A 24,330-nucleotide genomic window follows, 5' to 3' on the forward strand; every position below is an offset into this window, starting at 1 on the left:
TAAATCCACCATGAGAATGAGCCGGGAAGGGAAGGACCAAGTAGAAAAGAAAGCTTGAGCCCAAGTGTAAGCTGGACAAGTTGAATCCACTCACCTTAGGGGAGAGTGGTGAGGGTGTTGGGAAAAAGCAAGAGCACCCCTGCACCCCCTTCAGGAAGGTCCCTAGACAGAGTGTACTGCTTGTCACATGGCAAGAAGTAGCCAGGAAGCTTGTTGCACCCCTGAGGCCCAACAACGAACCACCGTGGTCTTGGATTCCCTAGAATTTTCTGGGGGAGCAATGGTATGTGCTCCCTGGAATGATCTCTATAGGCCCATTCAGTCTCTAATACATCTATAAATGGAAAGGATGTAAAAACAAAAGATGTGATAAGAGTTCATAATTAAAAATAAAACTTTTGAAAAAGAATCCAATGAGTGGGATGGTCTTGTCACAGTGGCCAGCCTTCTGATTCGGAGCCTGCCTTTCCCCCTCCCCCCTCCCCCCTCCCAAGGGAAGTGAGGAAAGGCACCCAGGGTCCCAAATGAGGTCCCGTAAGCACAGGGATCAGGTCCCCTGCATTTAGGTTAATATTTGGAATTTAAAGCCCTTCACAATCTCCTTCCATCTTCTTTTCCCAGGCTGATGATAGAGTTCTCCCCCTCCAGCCAAACTGGCTGGCTTGTCATACAGGACCTTCTGCCGGACCTTTTCTCTCCCACCTTGTGCCATTCATTCCACAAGCTGCCCCCCATTCCTGAACGCTCTCCCTCTCTGACACTTGGCTCTACGAGCTCCCTTTGAGGCAGACCCTTCCCGATGACCCTGTTGTGTGTATTGAAGCATCTCCTGTTCCCTTCCCGAGGCCATAAGAGATGCCCACCCGGGAGACATTAACGAGAGAGACAGCTTTCGTTCTCACTCTTCTCTCTCCTGAACAGGAGGCTCCCTGGAACTCCCCCCCCCCCCCCCCCCCACTGGGTGCGTTTGATTCGGAGCCTGGTCCTCGGACCCCTGGCTGCCTGCTTCTGCTTTCTCTCCCTGAAAGGGTCTTTTAGGAGCTCCTCAGTTGGAGCTGAGTGGCATCAGGAAGAACTGTCCACAATTCTACCCTTCTACATCTAGGGCAGCTAGGTGGTGCAGTGGATAGAATGCCAGGCCTAGAGTCAGGAAGATTCATCTTCCTGAGTTCAAATCTGGCCTCAGACACTTCCGAGCTGTGTGACCCTGGGCAAGTCACTTCACCCTGTTTGCCTCGGTTTCCTCATCTGTCAAATGAGCTGGAGATGCTGAAGAAGCCACTCCAGTATCTTTGCCAAGAAAATCCCAAACGGACACGACTAAAAAACGACTGAACAGCAATCATAGGTTGTGGACTACAATGGTAAAGACAAGCTAACCCTTCAATGACTCTTTCACATTCATATGGTCCCATAGGACTATTTGCAGTGCCTAACGGTGTGGTGACTTCTTACTGGGGTGAACACACACGAGACAAGAGAACTGCATAATGGTGGAGAGCACTAACAAGGGGGAGGGTTCACGGGAGGCTTCCTGGAGGAGGCAGCCCCTGAGCCCAGCCTTGAAGGATAGCTGCGACTCTGAGAGCGAAAGGGCGCGCAGGGAGAGAGGGCATTCCAGGCAAAGGGGACGAGGGGCTGCAAGAACTCCCAGGGACAGCTGGAGACGCGCACGGGGGGGCGCTTCCTCCCGACCCCGGGTGGATGGGAACGGATGGTCCCACAGACACCTCTGGGGCTCCCAACCTCCCCGGAGCATGCGCACAAGCCGCCTCGGGCCTCCGCACTGGCTTTCCCAGAAGCCCTTGCGGCCCAGGCGGCGGGAGGGAGCGCGGCCCACGCGGGACTTCCTTTCGCTTGGTTCTTTAGTCCTGGCGCCCTTAGCGTCCGTCTGGGATCCGCTCAGGCCTCCGTTCCACGCCGCCTCCGAGGCCCGGCAGCGGAGACCCCGCCGCTGAGAAAGGTAGCGCCGGGGGAGCGGGCGGTCGGTGGGGCTGCGGGGAGGGAGCGGGGCCTCGGGCGCCATGTTCCTCGGCCAGCTTCCCTCTCGCTAGGTCCTAGCCCGGCTGCTTCTGCGCACGCGCAGCACATTTCTGGGAGCCTGGGGGCGGACTGCTTCTGTTCATACCCATCTTGGGAACCAAGCCAGGTGGCTTCTGCGCATGCGGTTCTTAGGTGCCAAGGGGCCGGCCGATCGCCACGCCCTCTTCCCGAGTTGATGTGCTTATTGGCCCCCGAGGGGGTGGGGCTAGAACTGAGAGCCAATCAAACGCGTCACCCCTCCCCCGCTTCTCCCTCTCTTGTACCTTTCCTCCTCTCATCCTCTCTGGCTCCTCCCTCCAGGGCGGCCCAGGCCATCCTCTGCCCTGTTGCCCTCGTGGTTGGGGCCACGTGCAGTTCTTTGGGCTGTCAGCAGAGAACTGAGGCTCTGTCAATGGACAAACCCTAATTCCACCAGGCTGGGGTGGGGAGTCAGGGGGAGACGAAGACCGAAGGCGAGCCAGCCCCTGCCCCTGGAGGAGCTTACGCTCTACTAGGGAAGTTTGAAGACACCTCGACTCCCTGATGGGAGAGGGGGAATCAGGAAGGGCCTCGGGGGCAGAGCTTTGGAGGGAGGTGAGGATTCTAAGAGGCAGAGGTGGGGAGGGAAGGCGTGCCTGGTGTGGGGGAGCGCACGGGCAAAGGCCTTGTGATGGGAGAGAGAATGCCCTGTGTGGGCACAGCAAGTAGGCCGGTTTAGATGTCAGGAGAAGCTGGGGCCCTCTTGTGAAAGGGCCATAGGGAGCCATTGAAGCTTGTGAAATGGAGCGCTGGCAGTGTCAGTCAGGCACAAGTATTTGTAAGGCTATCATAAATCTATATGCCAGGTGCTGAGCTGAAGCTGGTACTCTACACAGAAGTTCTGCCCTCAAGGAGCTTATGGTCTAATGAAGCCTTCAAAACATAAAGTGGAGTTGGAAAGGGGGAGAAGGCAAAGTCCTAGGGAGCTGAGTTCAGTACAGAAGGCATCTTTGGGCTGGGCCTCCTTAAATTGGTCTTTAACTGGACCGGTTGTCTGGCACTCCACATAGAAGCCCTGCCCTCAAGAAGCTTACTTTTATTTTGAAGTTTTTAAATGATATTTTCTGTTTCTTGTGTCACCATAGTATCTCACGAACTCCTCACCCTCCCAGAGAGCCATCCCATGTGACAAACAAGATTTTTTTTCAGAGAAAAACCCACATCATAACTGATTGATCCAGTAAAAAAAGTATGAAAGTGTGTGGTGTGTGACCTCTGTGGACCTCCCACCTTCTGCCAGGGGTGGACTGGGGCTGTCTTCTCTTCTTCATTCTCAGTCCTGCTTGAGCTTTATAATTTTGTTACATCGACTTCTGGGTGTCTCTGGATTGTTATCCTTTCCATTTACAGTGTTGTCATTACTATATACTTTGTATATAGTTTCCTTGGTTCTGCTGACTTCCCTCTGCACCAGTTCATAGAGATCTTTCCAGGCTTCTCTGTATTCATCATACACATTATTTCTTATAGTGCAGTAGTATTCTGTTACATTTGTCTACCACAATTTGTTCAGCCATTCCACAATTGTGGAACATCACTTTTTTTCCAGTTTTTAGCTTTCAAAAAGTATTGCCGTAAATATATTGGAGTATATGGGGACTTTTTTCTTGGCTTCTTTGATGTATAAACCCAGCAGTGAGTCTCTGGTTCAAAGGCCATGGGCATTTTAGTCCCCTTATTTACATAATTCCAAATTGCTTTCCAAAATGGTTATACCAGGGGTGGGGAAACCTGTAGCCTTAAGACCACATGTGAGGGGCAGCTAGGTGGCGCAGTGGATAGTGCACCAGCCTTGGATTCAGGAGGACCTGAGTTCAAATCCGGCCTCAGACACATAACACTAGCTGTGTGACCCTGGGCAAGTCACTTAACCCCATTGCCTAACCAAAAAAAAAAAAAAAAGACCAAGTATGGCCTTTTGACTGAATCCAAATTTTACACAACAAATTTGTTCTGTAAAATTTGCATTCAGTCAAAAGTCTGCACTTAAGGCCTTAGAAGGCCACATGTGGCCTTAAAGCCGCAGGTTCCCCACTCCTGGGCTATACCATTTCATAACTCCACTAGCAGCGTATTAGTGTGCTTATCATTCCACAACCCTTCCAACATTAACTATTGCTATTTTTTTCATCATTTTTTTGCCAATTTGCAGAGTGTAAGTGTAATCTCAGGGTTGTTTTGATTGACATTTCTCTTATTATTAGTGATTTGGAGCATTTTTCACGTGGTTGTGAATATTTTGTAGTTCTTTTTTTGAAAACTCTTTATTCATGTCCTTTGGGGAATGACTATTGGTTTTACATATATACACACACACACACACAAACACACATACATATATATGTGTATATAAAATACATATATACATATATGTATATATATGTTAATTGTTTATATGTCTTAGACACCAAACCCTTATTTGAGAAATTTAAAGATTTTTTCCCCATTCAACACTTTTTTTTATCCTAGGTGCATTAATCTTGTCTGTGCAGAAGCTTTTCAGTTTTACATAATCAAAGTTATTTATTTTAACTTTTCCAAATTGCTTCTTTCTCTTGTTTTGTTAAGAGTACATGTCGTACCCATAGCTGTGAGAGATACATGATCTGCTCTTCTCATTTTTTTGATGTTAAGGCCATGTGTCCATCTAGAACGTGTTGTGGAATGTGATACAAGGTTTTTGTCTGAGCCCATTTTCTGCCAGATCACCTTTCAGTTTTCCCAGCAGTTTTTATCGAACAGGGAGTTTTTCCCTAGGTAATTTATGTTTTCCACTTTATCAAACACTGGGTTCTGTTGTTTTTGAGTGCCTCTTGTCAAATCTGTTCCAATGATCAATGTCTCTGTTCTTTAGCCACCACTAGATGGTTTGATTACTGCTGCTTTATAATATAGTTTGAGGTCTGAAAGTGACATTCCTGTTCATTCCTACTTCTTTTCATCATTTCCCTTGGTATTCTAGATTTCCCTTGGTATTCTAGAATCTATTTTTTTTTCCAAATGAATTTTGTTATTATTTTATCATGTTCTATATAATGTCCCCTTAATAATTTGACTAGTATAACATTAAAAGTATACATTAATTTTGATAGTGTCATTTTTATTATATTGGCATAGCCTAGTCATGAGCACAGAATATTCCTCCAGCTATTTTATCCTTTGTTTCTTATTTTCTTCTTCTTCTTCTTCTTCTTTTTTTTTTTTTGGTGAGGCAGTGGGGTGAAGTGACTTGCCCAGGGTCACACAGCTAGTAAGTGTCAAGTGTCTGAGGCCAGATTTGAACTCAGGTCTTCCTGAATCCAGGGCCGGTGCTCTATCCACGGTGCCATCTAGCTGCCCCTATCGTTTTGTTTCTTTAAGGAATACTTTGTAGCTAAATGTATCAAGTCTTTTGCTTTGAGAGGTTGATCCCCAGATATTTTATGCTTTTTGTAATTATTCAGAATAGGATTTCCCTTTCTGTTACTGTTTCTTTTGGTTTGTTATTATTAATTATAAATGCTGTGAGTTTTTGTGGATTTGTTTTGTAGCATGCCACTCTGCTGAAATTATTGTCTCAGTTAGTATCTTTGCTGTTTACCTAGGATTTTTCATCGTATCATCAGCAGAGAAGTTTTATTACCTCTTTACTTATCTTTATGTCTTTAATTTCTTTCTCTTGTCTTTTGCTATTGCTAGCATTTCCAGAACTGTATCAAATAATAATGGGGAGAGCGGGCCTCCTCACTTCACTCTCGTGTTTGTTGGGGAAAGTTCTAGTGTATCCCCGTTGCATATGATGCTGTTATTTGTTTTTTCTAATCAGAATCAGAATTTTCTTTGGAAACATCACTGTCAGCTGTGGTCCAGTGCCACAGCACCACTGGAAACATGTTCTCCATCTTCCCAAATCATACAATTCTTTTTTTTTTTTTGGCAAGGCAGTTGGGGTTAAGTGACTTGCTCAGGGTCACACAGCTAGTAAGTGTCAAGTGTCTGGTCTGAGGCTGGATTTGAACTCAGGTCCTCCTGACTCCAGGGCTGATGCTCTATCCACTAAGCTACCTAGCTGCCCCCTACAATTCTTATCAATACTGACATGACCACAGTCTTGAATTTCCAGATTTTGCATGGCTGCCTGGCCCCAGGAGACCTCAGTGCCAACCAGGCCTAGTGCAGGGCCATCCAGTCTGGTGCAGATTGAAGAGTCCCTAAGACATTGCACATTTACTGGCAACTGGACAACTGTACCAAGTGTCAGGCTAATCATTTTGGAGTAAATGGAGAGAGATGGGGCAATTTAAGACGGGCCTTTACATCTAATGCTGTAGTTGCAGGGAGAAGAGTTGGGAGGCGGATCTGAGAAGAAGGGAGAGGAAGAGGGTCTACTCTGTAGAAAGAAGGAGGGCCACAGCCACGTCTTACAGGTCTGACACGTCATAGACGATCGGGATTAGGTTCATCCCCCTGCTCCCTGCTGTCCCCAGAACACCAGCCTCGCCTCCGGTGCCAATAGCAAAGCCGGCTACCAGCCCCCTCAGGCGCACACTGAGGCCTGCCCCCAGCCGAAGGAAGCTCGTGAACATCGTGATTCCCACCAGTGGAATACTGGCAATGAGAACAGCCACCACCAGACCACAGATGGCGATGATACCGGCCACAATGATAGTCACGATCGTCGTGATCATCTCAGGCTGAGTGAGCATGGCCATGTACCAGGGCCACTTTGTGCTGTGCCGTGAGCCACACCAGGAGTACTGAAGACCATGGTGGCCAAGGAGCCCGTGACAGCCAAGAAGAACCCATACTTGGGACCTGGGACTCTGGACATGTCTGTACAAGGTCATTCAGCTGGGCAGCAGACGGGGATTCACTGCCCAGACAGGTGGGGTGGTGTGAACTGAAGAGACCTACTTTTGGTTTTAAATAGATACCTTTGATGATTGATATATATATATATGTATTTTTTTTTTAGGCAGTTGGGATTAAGTGACTTGTCCAGGGTCACACAGCTAGTGTCAAGTACTTGGTCTGAGGCCAGATTTGAACTCAGGTCCTCCTGACTTCAGGGCCGGTACTCTATCCACTGCGCCACCTAGCTGCCCCTGTGATATATATTTTTAAAAGGTCCCTCTATGCCTAGTATTTTGTAGGATTCTTTTTTTTTAGCATACAAGAGTGTTGTACTTTGTCACAGGCTTTTTTCCCATCTATTGAGATGATCATGTGGTTTTGGATATTTTGGTTTTTAGTATGATTAATCATGTTGATTGTTTTCCTAATTTTGAACTATCCTTGCATCCCTAACATAAATTTCATTTGATAATAATAATGATTTCTTGGATAAATCTCTGTATAGTCGATTTGATAGGATTTTATTTAAAATTTTTGAGTCAGTATTCATTAATGATATTGACCTTTAGTTATCTTTCTATGTTTTATTTTTTCTTGGTTTAAATATTAGGACTATATTTGTCTCATAAAAAGGATTCTGGCAGGATGCTTTCTTCCTGAAGTTTTTAGAGTAATTTGGGAAGTATGGGCACTAACTGCTCTTTGAAAATTTGATAGAATTTTCCTGTGAATCCATCAGGACCAGCAGTTTTTTTCTTTGTTGGTTCCTTTACAGCTACATCTATTTCCTCTTCTAAGATTGGGTTGTTTAAGATAACTATCTGGACTTTTGATAGTTTGGATCGTTTATATTTTTGAAAGTATTCCTCTTTTGGGTCCTCAATTTTGTTAGCATAAGATGTGTATAAGATTATTCTGTTTATATCTTCTGATGTTGCTGTGATTTCACCTTGTTCATTTGCTGTTTTCTTGATTTGATTTTTTATTTCCTTATTTAAAAATCAGATGAGCTAAGAGTTTGTCATTTTATTATTCTTTTCAAATTTTAGTTTTATTTATAATTTTTATGGGAATTTTGTTTGCAATGTATCTGTTTCCCCTCTAATTTTTATTATTTCCTCTTTTGTACTTATTTTCAATTTGTTTACTTATTGGTTTTCCAATTTTAAAAAATGGATATTCAGTTAATTAATCCTTTTTTTTTTCTATTTTGTTAATGTATGTTTGTAAGGATATGATTTTCCCCCTGAGGACTGCTTTAGCTACATTTCAGAAATTTTGGTATGTTGTTTCATCATTATCATTTTCTTTTACATAGTTATTGTTTCTATGATTTGTTCTTTGACCTACTCATTTAAAATTCTGTTGTTAAGTCTTCCTTTGGGTCTGTATCTTTTGTTTATGATCTGTCAACCAATTTCTATTTTTATTCTGTTAATGGTCTGTAAAGAATGTGATAACTTTTACTACCTTTTTACCATATCTTTTGCAATATTTCTATGCCCTAGTACATTGTCAGTTTTTGCAAAATTTCCATGTGGTGCCAAGACATATATATATATATATGCCTTTGCTGTATCAGTTAGAAGACACCATACATCTTTTAACTCTGGTTTTTCCAGCAGTTTGTTCAATGTCACATTTTCCCTTTTGTCCATCTGTTGGACTTATCCAACACTAGGGATTTTGAAGTCTCCCGTTACTGTTGTTACTGTCTGTGTCTCCTTGAAGTTTATGTAATGTTTCCTTTATGAATCTGGATGCTAAGTGATTTCAAGCATGCAAGTTTGTTATTTATATTGATTTGTTGTCTGTGGTTCCTTTCCTTATAATATCATTTCTTTGTTGATACTTTTTTATTTTTTGAATGTTTGAATTTGCTTTGTTAGTTGGCATGATTGCAATTACTGCTTTTTTAGATTCATTTGATGCATAGTGAATTTTTGTCCATCCCCTCATTTTCATTTTCTATACATCTTTGTTTTTTAAATGTGTTTCTTTTAAGCAACAGATTGTAGAGTTTTGTTTTCTCATCAAATCTGGATGCTTTTTGGTTTTATTGGATTATTTAATCCATTCACGTTCAAAATGATAAGAGTTAGGTTTATATTTTCCTCCTTCTGTCTCTAATATTGAGGGTTTTTCTAATGACGATTTTTCCCCCTCTTCTGCTGTAAAAACAGCATGGTGTTCCTCTGGTTACTTTGCTTTAATCTTTATTAAAAGTTGGGCCTGTTCCCACTGGCTCTTGTCCTCTCACCCCCTGATCCCTTCTTCTAATTTGTTACCCGTTTTCCTTTGGGATTTTGTTTATTAGTTCCTTTCCCCCCCTCCTGTTTTTATCTGGTTATGTAATTCTCCCTCCCCACTTTTTTGCCTCTCAGTTAATTAAATGCATTTTCCTTTCCTCTCCTCCCTTTCCATTTACAATTTGACAGAAAAAAGAAGAAGGGGGTGGGGATTGGGAGGGAGGGAGGGGGAGGAAGAAGAATGCACCTGGCACAGGGAAAGGCCCACAGCAGTGGAGCCCACTCCTTAAGTAGAGGCCCTGGAGCCCCTGGAGCCCCTGGAGCCCCTGGCTCTAGCCTCAGTCAGAGGGTCCAGTCAGAGGAGCAGAGGGGGCTGTGGAGAAGGGAAGACCAGGCAGAGTCAGTCTGAGCAGGACAATGAGAGTCCCAGTGATGCACTTCCTGGAGACAGAAGGCATGATGGAGCGTCCTGGGGAGGCATTAGCAGTGGGCCTGGCACATAGTGGGCCTGCATTAAAGTATGACAAAGTTCTTTTTCTCTCCTTTTCTGTTTTCCTTCTCTTTTCTACACCTTATTTTCCATCTTCCTCTGTCTTCCTCCCACTGTCTTCCTTTCCTAGCCTTTTTCCTGTTCTTGCTTCTTCTCTTCCCCTTCCTGTTTCCCCTTCCCCTTATGCTCCTTCCCCTTCCAAGCTTCTCTATATTTCTGCTGTGACCACTTCAAACTCTTAGGTCCTGTTAAGTTTCAATTCTGCCTTTCCTCTCCCATAGGCCATTTATGCATTTTTCCACCTTGATATCCAAAACTGAATTCATTAGCCTACCCCTCTCGTCCCAAGTCCCTCCTTTTACACACTTCCTTTTTCTGTCCGATATATTACCATCCTTTCAGCTGGGACCTCAGAGCTCTCGCTGATGCTTCCCTATTCCTCAGCCCATATCCCATCACTGGCCAAGCCCTTGCGTTCTGTCTCCCAACATAGAATCACAGAATCACAGAGTGGGAGAGTTTAAAAGGACCTTCATGGCCCGCTAATCCTCCTGACACATGACATGAACCTCCACTGTAACAAGCCCGATGAGTGGCCAGCCTCCGGGGCTGGGGAGAGGGTTGTTGGGGGGGAGGTGTGAATAAACCAGTGCCAGTCAGTGAATAAGCATTTATTAAGCACTAACTGTGTGTCATAGACTGTGCTAAGCACTGGGAATGCAAAGGAGGGTAAAAAGACAGGTCCTGCCGTTAAGGAGCTTGCAATCTAGTGGAAGAAAGAACAGGCAGAAGCTATGTACAAACAGCTACATGTGGGATAAATTGAAACTAATTACCAGAGAGAAGGCCCTAGCCTTCCCACATCCATGGCCCCCACAATCAGACTCCAGTCTTCTTTCCAGATTCCTTTCCCGTGACTCTCCTTACCTGCTCGATCTCCCAGCCAGACTGGAGCAGGAAGGTGTTTTCTGCCCTTGACATTCCGTGTCCTCCCTCCGTGCTCTTCCCTCGTGTCCCCACAGCCCCCACGCCTGGAAGGCTTTCATTGCCCACCTCTGTCCCTGGCGATCCTTGCCATCCTTCAGACCTCATCTCTGCAGCCAGATCTGCCGTGAAATCCGTGCTTCCCCCTCCACTTCTTAGCACTTTCTCCATTTTCTGAGTATCTCCTTTTTCCTGTCTGTACATGTTCTGTTCCCCCAGTGGAATGTAAGCTCTGGGAGGACAGGCACTGCTCTGTTTCTGTTCCTGTATTCCTCAGTGGACAGTAGGACAGTGCCTTGCACTTAGTAGGTGCTTCATTTGTGTTGGTTGGATGGAATGGAGTGGAGTGGTTGGACTAGTCCATGAGCTCTCTCTAATCTCTCTCTAACCAGGAAGAACGTTAGGATTTCCGGGCTGTGGGTCTAAACACAGCAGGGCCAATTCCTCTGATGTCTGCTTTTTGCTCCCCAGGGCTGACGGCTGAGGAGTCTCAATTTCCCCCGACGTGAAAGCATTGAGCAAAGCCATGGCCCTTGTCCTTCTCCCTCCCGTGGCTCACCAGGTAAGCGGGAGTAGTTTTTGTTTTTTTCTGAAATAAATACCTTAGCTCTCCAGTTGGAAATATGTTCCCTTCCCATATCCTCTTACTCAAGAAATGGAGCCCATCGGGAACTAGGCTGAGCTGGTGCCTTAGAGATCTTGTGTGCAGTCCCCTCTTTTTACAGAGGAGGAGACTGAGGCCCAGGAAGGGGCAGGGACCCATCCAGGGTCACACAGGTTGTAAGCAGCCTAGGCAGCACCTCCAGCCCTTTCCTCCGGGTGTTTCCTCTTTGCCTGCTGTCCCTGCCTTCCCCTCTCCATCCTTTGTCAAGGGATTCAGTCCCACCCTATGCCCTGGACTGAACTGGCTGCTGAGAGGGATGTCACAAATTCTTAATAATGATAGAAAATACTTACATCCCACTTGAAGATTTAAAATATGATTCACAGAAGCTTGTGGGTGTTCAAAAATAATATCCTTATTTTATAGATGAAGAAACAGAGTATCAGAGGGGAGACGTTCCTTGTCTAGGAGTGTCCTGATAGTAAGTGCTGGAGCCAGGACTCCAAAGGGAGAAGAAGCTACTGGCTCCTCTCTGCCCCCATTCCCTTCCCCTCCCACTGTAAGACCAGAAGAATTCAGGAGTAGCCATGGCACATTTGTAGATCGTGTGCTGTTCCATGGTGTTTGATTGTTACTTCAGAAGGGAGTATATATGGCATTAATGCTCTAAACATTTAGAGGAAGATTTTATTTGTGTACATGTGTACACATATACATACATATCAAATGTATAAAACATATGTGTGTGTGTATATATATATATAAACATGAATATGTACACATACTCACATGTGTGCTAGTGATAAATTTCTAATTTTTGTGCAGGTACAAGTGTACATACTATTGATGTACTCCTGGTTTCTGTAGAATGTGTGGGTTGTGGTTACAGTGAAACCACCATGTAGAAATGGCTATTGAGAGCTCACTGGACTTAGTCTGACCTTGTGCACTTGGAACAGAAATGCAAATGATGGTGTCTGTCGTGTTAAAGAAACAGTATTTAATCATTAATGGGGGGTGACTGCTCTGTGGTGAAAGGGAGAAGGTCAGTAACCAGAGCCTGGGATGCTTTGCTCTCCGTTGCTTTTCAGTCTTTTATCAGCGCTAATCATTAGAAGAAATAACTGTGTGATTTGTAATTAAGAACATAGTCCGGGGTGGAAAACCTGTGTGTGACCAAACTGTGATGTTGTCCCAGGGCAATTTCTGTGTTAGTTACCCTTAGAAGTGCGACTAAATCATTAGAGAGTGTGTATCTTAAGTATGTGACCACAGTGATCACACCTATATAGTCATCTTTATAAATGATAGAGTGAGAAAGGCTTGTAAAGGGCTGAGAGAGACACCATGGAGAGTACAGAGTGAGGACGTCATGAAGTCAGGACAGAGTGACCTGCAAAGTGCAATCTTGCATGAATCTGCTTCCAGAGGACTTTGTTGCACCATTCATGCATCAAGAGCCCTATAAATACTGTGAATTCTGTCTCTTGGGGTCTCAGACCACCCTGGGCAGACTGTAGGCCCCACCTTTTTTCTCTTAATAAAGGTTGGTTTCTTTGCCCATGGAGGTGTCCCAGTTTCTTTTTTTTACAATAGGCTGTAGCTTGTAATTAATATTTAGAACGTGCTGAGTGTTATGCTCCATGTTTCTAATTATTCACAATATTAAATGAATGATTTGGAGGTGTGAGAGTTAAGTGTATGATTCACACTCATTGGAAAAGTGACAGTCTAAGTGTGATCCTTGGCTAAAATCAGAGGCAGCTTCATGATGGTGAAAGGATGATCTGGAGATGGGTTTTCATCCCAGCTCTGAGTCTGGGGCCCCCCAGAATCCTCCTTCTACCTTGCCTTCGCCCTCTGACTGCCCCAGGCTGACCAGACACCCAAGGGCATCCAGGTAGGACGAGCTGTTGCTCCTCCCATTGGGATGAACTGACACTCCGCATATGCAGTCCTGGTCAGATGGATGACCGGACCATAAGCCCTTGCCCTCTGCCCATGCTGCCAGTCCACCCGCCAGGTCCCTAGGCCTTGCTCTCTGCCCCACGTGGAGCCCTTTGGCCTCTGGGGCCTGGCCATTCGACCTGTGGCTGACCTCTCTTCTGGGTTATCTCCTGCTTTGGGGCCCGTGCTCCTTGAGAACAGGGACTGCTGTGCCTTTTTTCTTTGTATCCCTAGCCCTTGGCACATGGTAGGTGTATTATAAACACTTTGTCTTCCGTCCATCCATTCTTTGGGGCTAAATGTGATCATTATGATTTCAGAGCATTCAGTTTTAGTTGTTTATTGTTCTTTCAGTTTGTATTGTTGCAGTCATTATTTAGTTATTTGTATTGCTGTGGTCATATATTGATTTCCTGGTTCTGCTTCTCTCACTGCACCAGTTCACATGTCTTCCCTTGTTCTTCCATAAATTTGAAATCTTTGTCTGGTGACCAGTGAGTGCGTGTAGCCCTGGAGAACCTGAATCAGTTGATTTCTTGATGCTATCCCCGCCAGCTATTACCCTCTAGCTTTCTGCCCTTTCTCAGCTAAACTCCTTTAAAAAGCTGTCTACACTCGGTGCCTGCACACTCTCTCCTCTTACCCTGTTCTGAACCCTCTACAGTCTGGCTTCTGACCTCATCATTCAACTGAAATGTTACTCCAAACTTACCGATGACCTTTTAATTGATAGATTGAATGGCCTTTTCTTCATTCTCCTCCTCCTACACCTCTCTGTAGCTTTGATGCTGTTAATCACTTTTTCCTCCTGAATATTCTCTCCACCCTTGCTATTTTGTGACACTACTCTATCCAGGTTCATCTCTTTCCTGACTATTCCTTCTCAGTCTTCTTTGCTGGGTTTTCATCCATGTTGCCCCTACAACTTTGGGTGGTCCCACAGGGCTCTGTCTTGAGCCCCTTTTTCTTACTTTTCTATAGCATTTCATTGGTGATCTCATCAGCTCCATGAATTCAGTTATTTCTGCACTGATGAGTCTCAGATTTATTTGTGTAGCCCCAGTTTCCTGAGCCCCCACATTGCCATCACATGGGTGATTTCAGCCTATGTGTCCTGTAGATATCTCAAATCCAGCATGTCCAAAACAGAACTCATTATCTTTTCCCCAAAACATTCCCCTGTTCCAAACTTCCCTGTTACTGTTGAGGGGCCCACCATCTTCTCTGTTACCTGGACTCAGAACCTAGGTGACATCCTCAGCTTCTTCCTCATACCCATTCCACATATCCATTCCATTGCCAAGACTCATCTTTTATATCTCCACATCATCTCTCGTTTATCCCTCCTTTTCTCTATTCCCCGAGCCAGCACCCCAGTGCAGGCCCTCGTCGGCTCTCTCCTGGGCCACAGCGCTGGCTTCCTGAATGGTTTCCCCTTCTCCAGTCTCTCCCCACTGCAGTCTGTCCTCCACTCTGCCACCATGGTGACCACGTTACCCTGCTCCTCAATAGTTTCCAGGGCTCCCTATTACCTTCGAATCAAATCTGAAGTCCTTCACTGGGCACTGAAAGCTCTTCACCCCTGGCGCCTTCTTGCACCTTGCTCACCTCCACACCTTCCACCGCCTGGTTTACAGTTCTCAGTCACTCCTCCACTTCCTATCTCTGAGCCTTTGCACAGGCTGTCCCCCACATTTGGAGTGCTCTGTTCCCTCCCTTCTGTTCCTTAGAGTCCCTGGCTTCCTTCAAGAGCCAGCTCAACATCTGTCTTCTGTGAACGCCTTTCCAGACCCCCCAGACACCCTGCCTTCCCTTCCCAGGTTGTACCTTGGCTGTCCCTGTTTCTTTACATGTTGGCTCCCTGGTTATAATGTGAGCTCTTTGAGGGCAAAGACTGCAGTGCCCGTATGAACTGCTCTTCCTCTGGTGACATACTTCAGAGTCTAGTCTAAACTTAGGCTTACAGTAGGTGTTCACTAAGTATTTGGAATGGAACTGAGGCCTGAATCTGGTGATCTCCATTCCCTTTATCTTTCCTCCCTGTGCAATTTCAGTCAATCAGTCAATTTATTAAATGCCTACTGTGTGCCAAGCACTGTGCTAAGCGCTGGGGATACAGAGTCGAAAACAGTCCCTACCCTTGAGGAGCTTATAGTCTGATGTCAAGTAGTTCTTAAGCTGTACCCACACTTGTATTTGCTGCTTCAGGCATTGGTGACCTTCAAGGACGTGGCTGTGGACTTCACCCTGGAGGAGTGGGGGAACCTGCGCCCTTCCCAGAAGGAGCTGTACAGGGACGTGATGCTGGAGAACTACAGGAACCTGGTCTGGCTGGGTAAGGATGGCTCCCCGGGCCCCAGTATCTGCCCCATGGCAGACCGTGCTTCCTTCTTTAGTCGTGTTGGGGCTGTCCTGAGTGTCTAGCAGTTATCTGTCATGTAGAGACCAGAGCCTCCTAATCCTGCATGGCCAAGAGACAGGGCACTCCAGCCTGTCCCCCAGTAAAAGTCGGTCATTTCTGTGGCTGGAAATGGGCAGTTTCTGGTGTCCCTGAGAGTGTGCTTCCTCTGTTCTGCTTACTCAGCTCAGAGATTCTCTCCCAAAGTCCCAGGGCAGCTGCCTGCAGACGTGAAACGTTCCCATCTTCTTACCAGCCCAGACTGACCCCATGATCCGTTTCCCCACAGTTCTGTGTCCTTTAGGGTCGGTTGTCCTGCCCTTTGGATCTTCCCACTATGTCTCTTTGTTATTCAGTCATTCGGTCACATCTAACTCTTCATGACCCCATGGACCATACTGTCCGTGGGATTTTCTTGGCAAAGGTACTGGAGTGGTTTGCCATTTCCTTCTCTAGTGGATTAGGGCATACAAGGTAAGTGACTTGCCCAGGGTCACACGTCTGGTGTCTGAGGCCAGATTTGAACTCAAGTCTTCCTCACTCTAGGCCTAGTGCTTTATCCCCTGAACCACCAAGCTGCCTCCTAGGCAAACAGGTTAAGTGACTTGCTCGAGGTCACACAGCTAGTAAATATCTGAGGCCAGATTTGAACTCAGGTCTACCTAACTCCAGGCCTAGTGCTTTATCCACTGGGCTATCTAGCTGCCTCTCCTAATATGGCTACTTGTCCCCAAAGAGAGAAGGGACAGTGATTATATTCAAGGTGTCTCTCGCATTTCCAATGAGCAGGACTTGCAGTTTCCAAACCAGATGTGATTTACCAGTTGGAGCAAGTGGAAGGCCCTTGGGTGCTTGAGGGAGAGGCCCCAGCAGTCAGCTGTCCAGGTGAGTGAGGGAAAGCCAGGTAGGTTGGTCCTTACAGACGACATCCCAGCTGGTCATTCTGGGGGCAACACTTTTATTTTTATTTTTTTCAACATTCTTTTTTTTAATTTTGAGTTCCAGATTCTCTCCCTCTGTCCACTCACTCCCCTACCCATTTAGAAAGCAAGAAATATAATAATCATTTTACATGGGCTATGTTGCAAAAACAGTATTATGCTTCAGTCTGCTCTCAGAGTCCTCTACTTTGCTCTCTGGATGTGGTTAGCATTTTTCATCGTGAGTCCTTCGGAATTGTCTTGGATTGTTGTATTGCTGAGGAGAGCTAATCACTCACAGTTGATCATCGTACAGTATTGCTGTTGCTGTATACAGTGTTCTCCTGGTTCTGCTCGCTTCACTCTGCATCAGTTCATATAAGTCTTCTCAGGTTTTTCTGAAACATCCTGCACATCATTTCTTTTCCATCATAACCGTATGCCCTAATTTGTTCAGCCATTCCCCAATTCATGGGCATCTCCTCAGTTTTCAGTTCTTTGCCACCACAAATAAAGGTGCCATAAATATTTTGGTACATGCAGATCCTTTGCCTTTTGCTTTGATCTCTTTGAGATATAGGTGGTGTTGCTGGGTCAGAGGGTGCGCACAGTTTTATAGTTCTGTGGGCCTAGTTCCAAATTGTTCTCCAGAATGGTTGGACCAGTTCACAATTCCACCAGCTATGCATTAGTGTCCCTATTTTTCCACACTCCCTCCAACATTTGTTGTTTTCCTTTTCTGTCATGTTAACCAATATAATAAGTGTGAGGTGGTACTTCAAAGTTATTTTAATTTGCACTTTTCTAATTATTAGTGATTTGGAGCATTTTTATATGATTGATGGTCTTGATTTCTTCATCTGAAAATAGCCTTTTCATGTCCTTTAACCATTTATCAATTGGTGAATAGTTCCTATAAATTTGGCCCACTGTATTTTTGAGAAATGAAGCCTTCATCAAAGAGATTTAATGTAAATTTTTTTTCTCAGTTTCCTGCTTTCCTTCTCATTGATTTTGTTTGTGCTTCAGTTATTGTTCAATCATGTCTGACTCTTTGTGACCCCATTTGGGGTTTTACTGACAAAGATACTGGAGTGGTTTACCATTTCCTTCTCCAGCTCATTTTACAGATGAAGAAACTGAGGCAAACAGGGTTAAGTGACTTGGCCAGGGTCACACAGCTAGTAAATGTCTGAGGCCAGATTTGAACTTGGGAAGAGGAGTCTTCATGATTTCAGTCCTGTACCACCTACCTGCCCCTTTTCTGCATAAACTTTTAAATTTCATGTAGTCACCATTAGCCATTTTATCTCTTGTGATCCTCTTTATCTCACGCTTGGTCATAAAACTTTCCTTTATCCATAGATCTGATAGGTAATTTTCTCCATGCTCCCTTAGTAATGTTATTACCCTTTATGTCCAGATCATATCCCCAGTTTGATCTTATCTTGGTATACAATGTAAGATGTTGGTCTCTATTTAGTTTCTGCCAAACTGCTTTCCAGTTTTCCCAGCAATTTTTATTGAATAGTGAGTTCTTGCCCCCAAAGCTCAGATCTTTGTGTTTATCAAACACTAGATTACTGTGGTCATTTACAATACAATACTGTGTATTGTGTATCTCGTGCATTCCACCAATCCACTACTTCATTCCTAGCCAGAACCAGATTGTTTTAATGATTACTGCTTTGCGGTACAATTTGAGATCTGGTATGGCTAGGCCACCTTCTTTCACTTTTTAAAATTGATTCCCATGATATTCTTGATCTTTTATTCTTCCAAATGAATTTTGTTATTACTTTTTCTCTCTCTTTAAAGTAATTCTTTGGTAGTTTGATTACTGTGGCACTGAATAAGTAAATTAATTTAGGTAGTATTGTCATTTTCATTATATTGGCTCCTCCTACCCCATGAACAATTAATGTTTCTCTAATTGTTTAGATCTGTCTTTATTTGTGTGAAAGGTGTTCTGTGATTGTGTTCATACGATCCTGGGTTTATCTTGGCAGGTAGACTCCCAAGTATTTTGTACTCTGTGTAGTCATTTTAAATGGAATTTCTCTATCTCTTCCTGCTGCATTTTTGTGATAATATATAGAAATGCTAATGATTTATGTGAGTTTATTTTATATCCTGCAACTTTGCTAAAGTTGCTACTTGTTTCAATTAATTTTTAGTTGATTTTCTAGCATTCTCTAAGTAGGGAGGGAGGGTACAAGGGGAATCAAGAAAGGCTTCCTGTTAAAAGTAATTATAGCTCTGAGTTAGAGGAAGAGAGGACTTCCGTGAGGATGGAGAATATTCCAGGCCTGGGGGCATCGTGGGAGTATCTTGTGCTTCAAGGCACAGAGAGAAGGCCTGTCTGGCCAACTCCACTGAGAGTCACCTGCCGGGAGGACCGAAAGGGAGATTGTACTGGTTGATTTTGTCTCCATTTGAATTTATAGTTATTGGGACCTTGAATATTAAACATCAGGTTGGTTTCTTAAACTTCCTTTTCAGCATATTTATACATTGATTTCAGTGCAAGTCTCCAGCAGGATTTTGTCTTTGGCTTTAATTCCCATTCCAGTTTCCCACTATTAGTCGAAGTTGGTATGTCATTGGTTCTTCTGTTTCCATGGGGGTCCCTGGGCCTCTTTTGTGAAACTTTCCAGGTTTCTGTAGTCCTCACATTTTTCAGACTTAGTGGCATCATAGGATTGTGTCCTAGTCTTCTTTTCTTGTCTAGGCCTGTTGTATCATCCATTCAGGGAACTCGAAGTATAGAAAATCCCACCACCATTGCAAATCAGCCACCCTTTTGTAACTTGTGGTCTTAAGAGGAAGAAAACTGTTCACATTCTTTAACCATTTGTCCATTGTGTGCTGGGAATTGCCATTTACATTTTTATTGATTCCTTATGTCTCACCGTGGACACCTGCAGCCCCTGAGGTTGGCTGCTTAACTTTTCAGTGTCTCTGGCATCTTGCTAAGACTGCAGATTATCAGCAGGTTATAATCTTCACTGACCAAATCACCGACCCCTGAGATAAGCGACACAATGTTTTTATCTGACACAGGTGTCATCTGTCCTTTTTTATTTTTTGTTTGTTTTGCAGAACTGTCTTAACGTGTCCAGTCAGGCGTCTGTCTTGTCCTCAATACTGACTCCTACGTGTTGAATAGGGAAAGTAAACTCGTCTCCCCTCCACAGTGGAGCATTGTCTTTTTAATGTGTCTACTGACTTTACCAAAATGACAACCCAAACTGCCTGTTGGCTTCCATATTCCTATCTGATCTTTTTTTCTGTGCATTTTTTAAGGTTATGTTACTGATGGAATTGGGTTTTATGGAGCTGTAGTCCAAGGGAATTTTCTGATTCTGCTGTCTTTTCTCTATCCCTTCACAGGTCCCTTCCCTTGATTCTTGGATCAAATGATTCTAAGCCTTCCTTATTTTCTTTATTCTTAAATGAAAATTGGAAGCACCCAGCAAATGTGTCCTGTGTCATTATGTGTTGAACCCTAAGCACTCCATTGGACACATGGGTTTTTTCCAGCTCATTGCTGTTATAAAAAGAGCCACCATGACTATCATTATGGAAGTGTTTTCTTTTCCATAGTATCCATGGCATCATTGCAAATGTGGGGCAGAGTTTGAGTTTAGCACTCAGGGATGCCAGGAGGGGTTGTAGTGGTTCATGAATACTCAGAGGCAAACAGCAGCCCTGGAGAGCATGGGCAGAGGCAGCTGGGGACCAAGTGGCCTGTGACCTCCCTTGCCCCCACTGTCCCAGCTCCGTGGAGCAGCCCTCGATGAGTTACAGTGGGATATGCTTTGCAGTTAAAGGCACAGATCAGCTGGGGGTTTTCAGACAGAGGGTCTACTGTGGCAGCTGTCACCATCCACCACCACCACCACCATCGCTGGTGGGCCAATGGGGTGAGAGAGCTTGGACAAGTAGGTGAAAACGAATTAGGATGAAGAAGGTCAGTTCGAACTAAGCTGTATCAATACACTCTCTGGAGAGTTTTCAGCACTCAGTTCTGTCTAGAACTGGGAGCAGTTTAAACCTTAAATGTACCAGAGATATGTCTAGAAGAGTGGGGACATAGGCTGCACTTATGATTTAGGCTTGCTCGTGTGGTCACTTTGAGAAAGGGCACACCCTCTCTTGCATGGATGACTAAATGTTGCTGTTACTTTACAAAGACTGGAGCTTGTTTACTGCTCCCCCAGCCGTAGAATAGCATACATATTTGTCCAAAGCTCCACCAATAGTTGGTTTTCTGTCTTTGGGGAGAAAAACCCATTTGGCAATTTGATGGGTGGTAGAGGACTCAGAGTTGTTTTTTAATGGGAAAGAAGGGAATAAACATTTATATAGTGCCTCCTCTAGGCCAAGCACTAACAGCCATGTGCTAAGCGCTTTACAGACGTTATTTGTCCTCACAACACCCTGCAAAGTAGGTACTATTATTATCATTCCCATTTAACAGTTGAGGAAACCAAAGAAATTGAAAGATTCGAACATTTCTCTGATTATTAGAGAATAGCAACAACTTTTCAGGTACTAAGTGATGATTTGTGTTTTTTCAAAGAAATGAATTTCTGTTTCAGTAACCCTCTGGTGGTCTCCCTGCCTCACATGTCTCCCCACTCCAGGCCATCCTCCACTCAGGTGTCAAACTGATCTTCCTAAAGCACAGCTGATCATGTCATCCCCTTTTCATCAAAGTCTAGTGGCTCCCTGTAACTCTGGGATCCAATATAAACTCCTCCATTTGTCTTTTCAAGCTCTTGCCGCTGCCTACCTTTCTAGTCTTCTTACACCTTATTCGCCTCTAAGTTCTCTGTGATCCAGTGCCACTGGCCCCCTGGCTGTTTTCCCTACAATACCCCTTCTTCTGACTCTGGGCCCTTTCACTGGTTTTCTTTCACGTCTGGAATTCTCACCCTTCTTGTCTTTTGTCTCCTGGCTTGTTCAGGTCCCAGCTGAAATCTTGCCTTCTACAGTGAGCCTTTCCTTAATTTCCACCTTAGTGCTGGTGCCTTCTCTCAGTGATTACCTTATGTCCCCAGCTCTTTGCGCAGTGCCTGACGCATTGGAGATACTTAAGAAATGCTTGTTGGTTTGACTTGATGAGTGACACTTTCTTCATTTGGAAAATGAGGAGCTGACAAGGTTTTTTTGAGGACCAGCATGAAAGCTTTTTGTAATCACTGCAAACATAGGGTCATATTAACTATTCTACATTTTAGTATTTGGCAGTCATTTTTCTTGATGGAGGCAGAAGATAGTATCATAGATATAACAGCAGAACCAGAAATATTTACACTTTTAAAAATTTCTTTCAGATTTTGAGACTAGACTTGAAACCAAGCTGACCACTCCAGAGCTGGACATTTCTTTGGAAGTATCATCCCAGGAAAAATTTTCAGGGGATAGTGCTTGTGTCTTCAAATTGGGAGAAGCCTTGGAGTGTGATGCCTGGCTGAGAAGGCAGCAGAACACTGAGGAGAAATCTTATGAATGTAATGAATGTGTAAAGTCCTTCTACCACAGCCCCCAACTTCCTGAGCATCAGAAAATTCATACTGGAGAGAAGCCTTATGTATGTAAGGAATGTGGGAAAGCCTTCCGCCATCGCCCAGCTCTTACTCAACATTGGAAGATTCATACTGGAGAGAAACCTTATAAATGTATGGAATGTGGGAAGGCCTTCCATCAGAGGGCAGGACTTAATCAGCATAAGAAAACTCATACCAGAGAGAAACCTTACATATGTAAGGAATGTGGGAAAGCCTTTCACCAGAGCACAGCACTCACTCTGCATCAGAGAGTTCATACTGGAGAGAAACCTTATGAATGTACAGAATGTGGGAAGGCCTTCCATCAAAGGACAGGACTTAATCAACATCAGAAAATTCATACTGGAGAGAAAACTTACGTGTGTAGTGAATGTGGAAAGGCCTTCCACCAGAGCCCAACTCTTACTCGACATCGGAGGATTCATACTGGAGAGAAACCTCACGTATGTAAGGTATGTGGGAAGGCCTTCCACCAGAGCACAGCACTTACTCAACACCAGAGGATTCACACTGGAGAGAGACCTTATGAATGTACCAAGTGTGGGAAATCCTTCAACTGCAACTCATACCTTATTTCCCATTACAGAATTCACATTGATGACAGACCATATGAATGTAAGGAGTGTGGGAAGGCCTTCCGCCGGAGCACACAGCTTACTCGACATCGGAGAATTCATACTGGTGAGAAGCCCTATGAATGTAATGAATGTGGAAAAGCCTTCTATCGACGGTCAGGACTTACTGGACATCAGAAAATTCATACTCGAGAAAAACCTTTTGGAATCAAATGAATATAGGAAAGCCCCCAGAATTCAGCACTTACTTGAATCAGATACTGGAGAGAAACATTATAAACATAGTGAATGTGGGAATGCCTTCTGCCAGATGATAGGACTTATTTGACATCTGAGAATTCTCACTGGACCTAAAGAATGTAATGTTTGAGGGAAGGCTTTCCTCAAGAGTAAAGAACTTACTCAGCACCAAAGGAATCACACTGGAAAGAAACTTGATGAATGCCAAGTCTTTTGAAGTAATGCATGTGTGATCATTCACTTTGCTGAAAGATTTAGAATCAAACTAAAAAAAGGACATAATAGAAAAAGAAAACTCCAAGTTTCCCACAATGAGTTTTTCTTTTTTTTTTAAAGGAAGACTATAAAACTATTTATTGACCACTGTTCACCAGTATTTGCAATAAACTAAATAATATGCAATTATATAACATTAGAGTGACTGAAAATTATTGTTTCTATTCTTCATGCACAAAGTGACCCAAATGCTAAAATGTTTGACGATCCACGTTTAAGGGATGAGTTTGGTGTAAAGGAAGAAGAAAGTCCACACCGGTGGTATAGAAGACTAGATAGACTGATGTGTTTACTTATCCATTGTGCCACTAGTTATTAAAATATACCTTTTCTCCATCAAATGCTCACCTTTACAAGCAGAATATTACAGTTTCAGCAGATAGGGATGTTACCACATGATTAAGAATAGACTTGGGTAGTAAAAGATGTGTTGTTCAGTTATTTTCAGTTGTATCTGACTTTTCACGATTCTATTTGGGAATTTCTTAGCAAAGATACAGGACTGGTTTGCTATTTCCTTCATTTTACAGATGAGGAAACTGAGGCAAAAAGGGTTAAGTGACTAGCCCGGGGTCACACAGCTAGTAAGTATCTGAGGCCAGATTTGTTCTTAGTGTTCCTGACTCCAGACCCTGTGCTCTATCCACTTTGCCACCTAGCTATCAGTAAAATATGTAACATCCCCACTTTCCAAAACATGAAGTCCAAGTTTTCCTATTTGAAAATCAGGACTGAAATGGTGAATTTTAGGTAAATATCAAAATATTTTCAAAATCTGGCATCCTCTACTTATATTTTTAACCTAAGATTGAAAACTTTCATAGAAGGACAATATCAATAACCTGAGAAGTAGAACTCAGGGATTTTGTGAGTAAGCACATCTGCTTTGTGAAAACCATAGATACAAAGGTCCAGCCCCTCTCTCCAACTACACACACACACACACACACACATCACACACACACCACAACACACACACACGCACACACACATCTCCATCAGGATTACAGTCAGTGTCTCTGGGAAGAAAAAAACCTTTTTTGAGAAATTTCGAGCTGGCTTCACAAATCTTGTGTCAATTTGAGGCCACCCTTTGGGCCCCTAGGAAAGATGTCCATTACTGCCTCAATAGAGACAGTATAGGCCCTGAACGTTTATGCATTCGTGGATACTCCGG

The 24,330-nt window shown here is 44.1% G+C and overlaps 1 protein-coding gene and 1 pseudogene across 2 annotated transcripts; one reads left to right on the forward strand and one right to left on the reverse strand.

The window, feature by feature from the left end:
- Positions 1–1,874: 1,874 nt before the first annotated feature.
- On the forward strand, positions 1,875–23,210 carry LOC114032265 (zinc finger protein 565-like). 2 transcript variants are annotated; one of them, XM_027847511.1, is made up of 5 exons: positions 1,875–1,963; positions 11,089–11,179; positions 15,377–15,503; positions 16,356–16,451; positions 21,829–23,210. In XM_027847511.1, exons 2-5 carry the CDS (start codon positions 11,144–11,146, stop codon positions 22,851–22,853), a joined length of 1,284 nt encoding a protein of 427 aa, XP_027703312.1. In that variant the 5' UTR covers positions 1,875–1,963; positions 11,089–11,143; the 3' UTR covers positions 22,854–23,210. The 2 variants fall into 2 exon arrangements, with proteins under 2 accessions (XP_027703312.1, XP_027703311.1); XM_027847510.1 differs by lacking the exon at positions 1,875–1,963 and adding an exon at positions 8,145–8,175.
- On the reverse strand, positions 6,441–6,886 carry LOC114032267 (annotated as a pseudogene).
- Positions 23,211–24,330: the final 1,120 nt, after the last annotated feature.

Source organism: Vombatus ursinus, unplaced genomic scaffold (assembly GCF_900497805.2).
Source record: "Vombatus ursinus unplaced genomic scaffold, bare-nosed wombat genome assembly UNPS02015411.1, whole genome shotgun sequence".
NCBI classification, from domain to species: Eukaryota; Metazoa; Chordata; class Mammalia; order Diprotodontia; family Vombatidae; genus Vombatus; species Vombatus ursinus.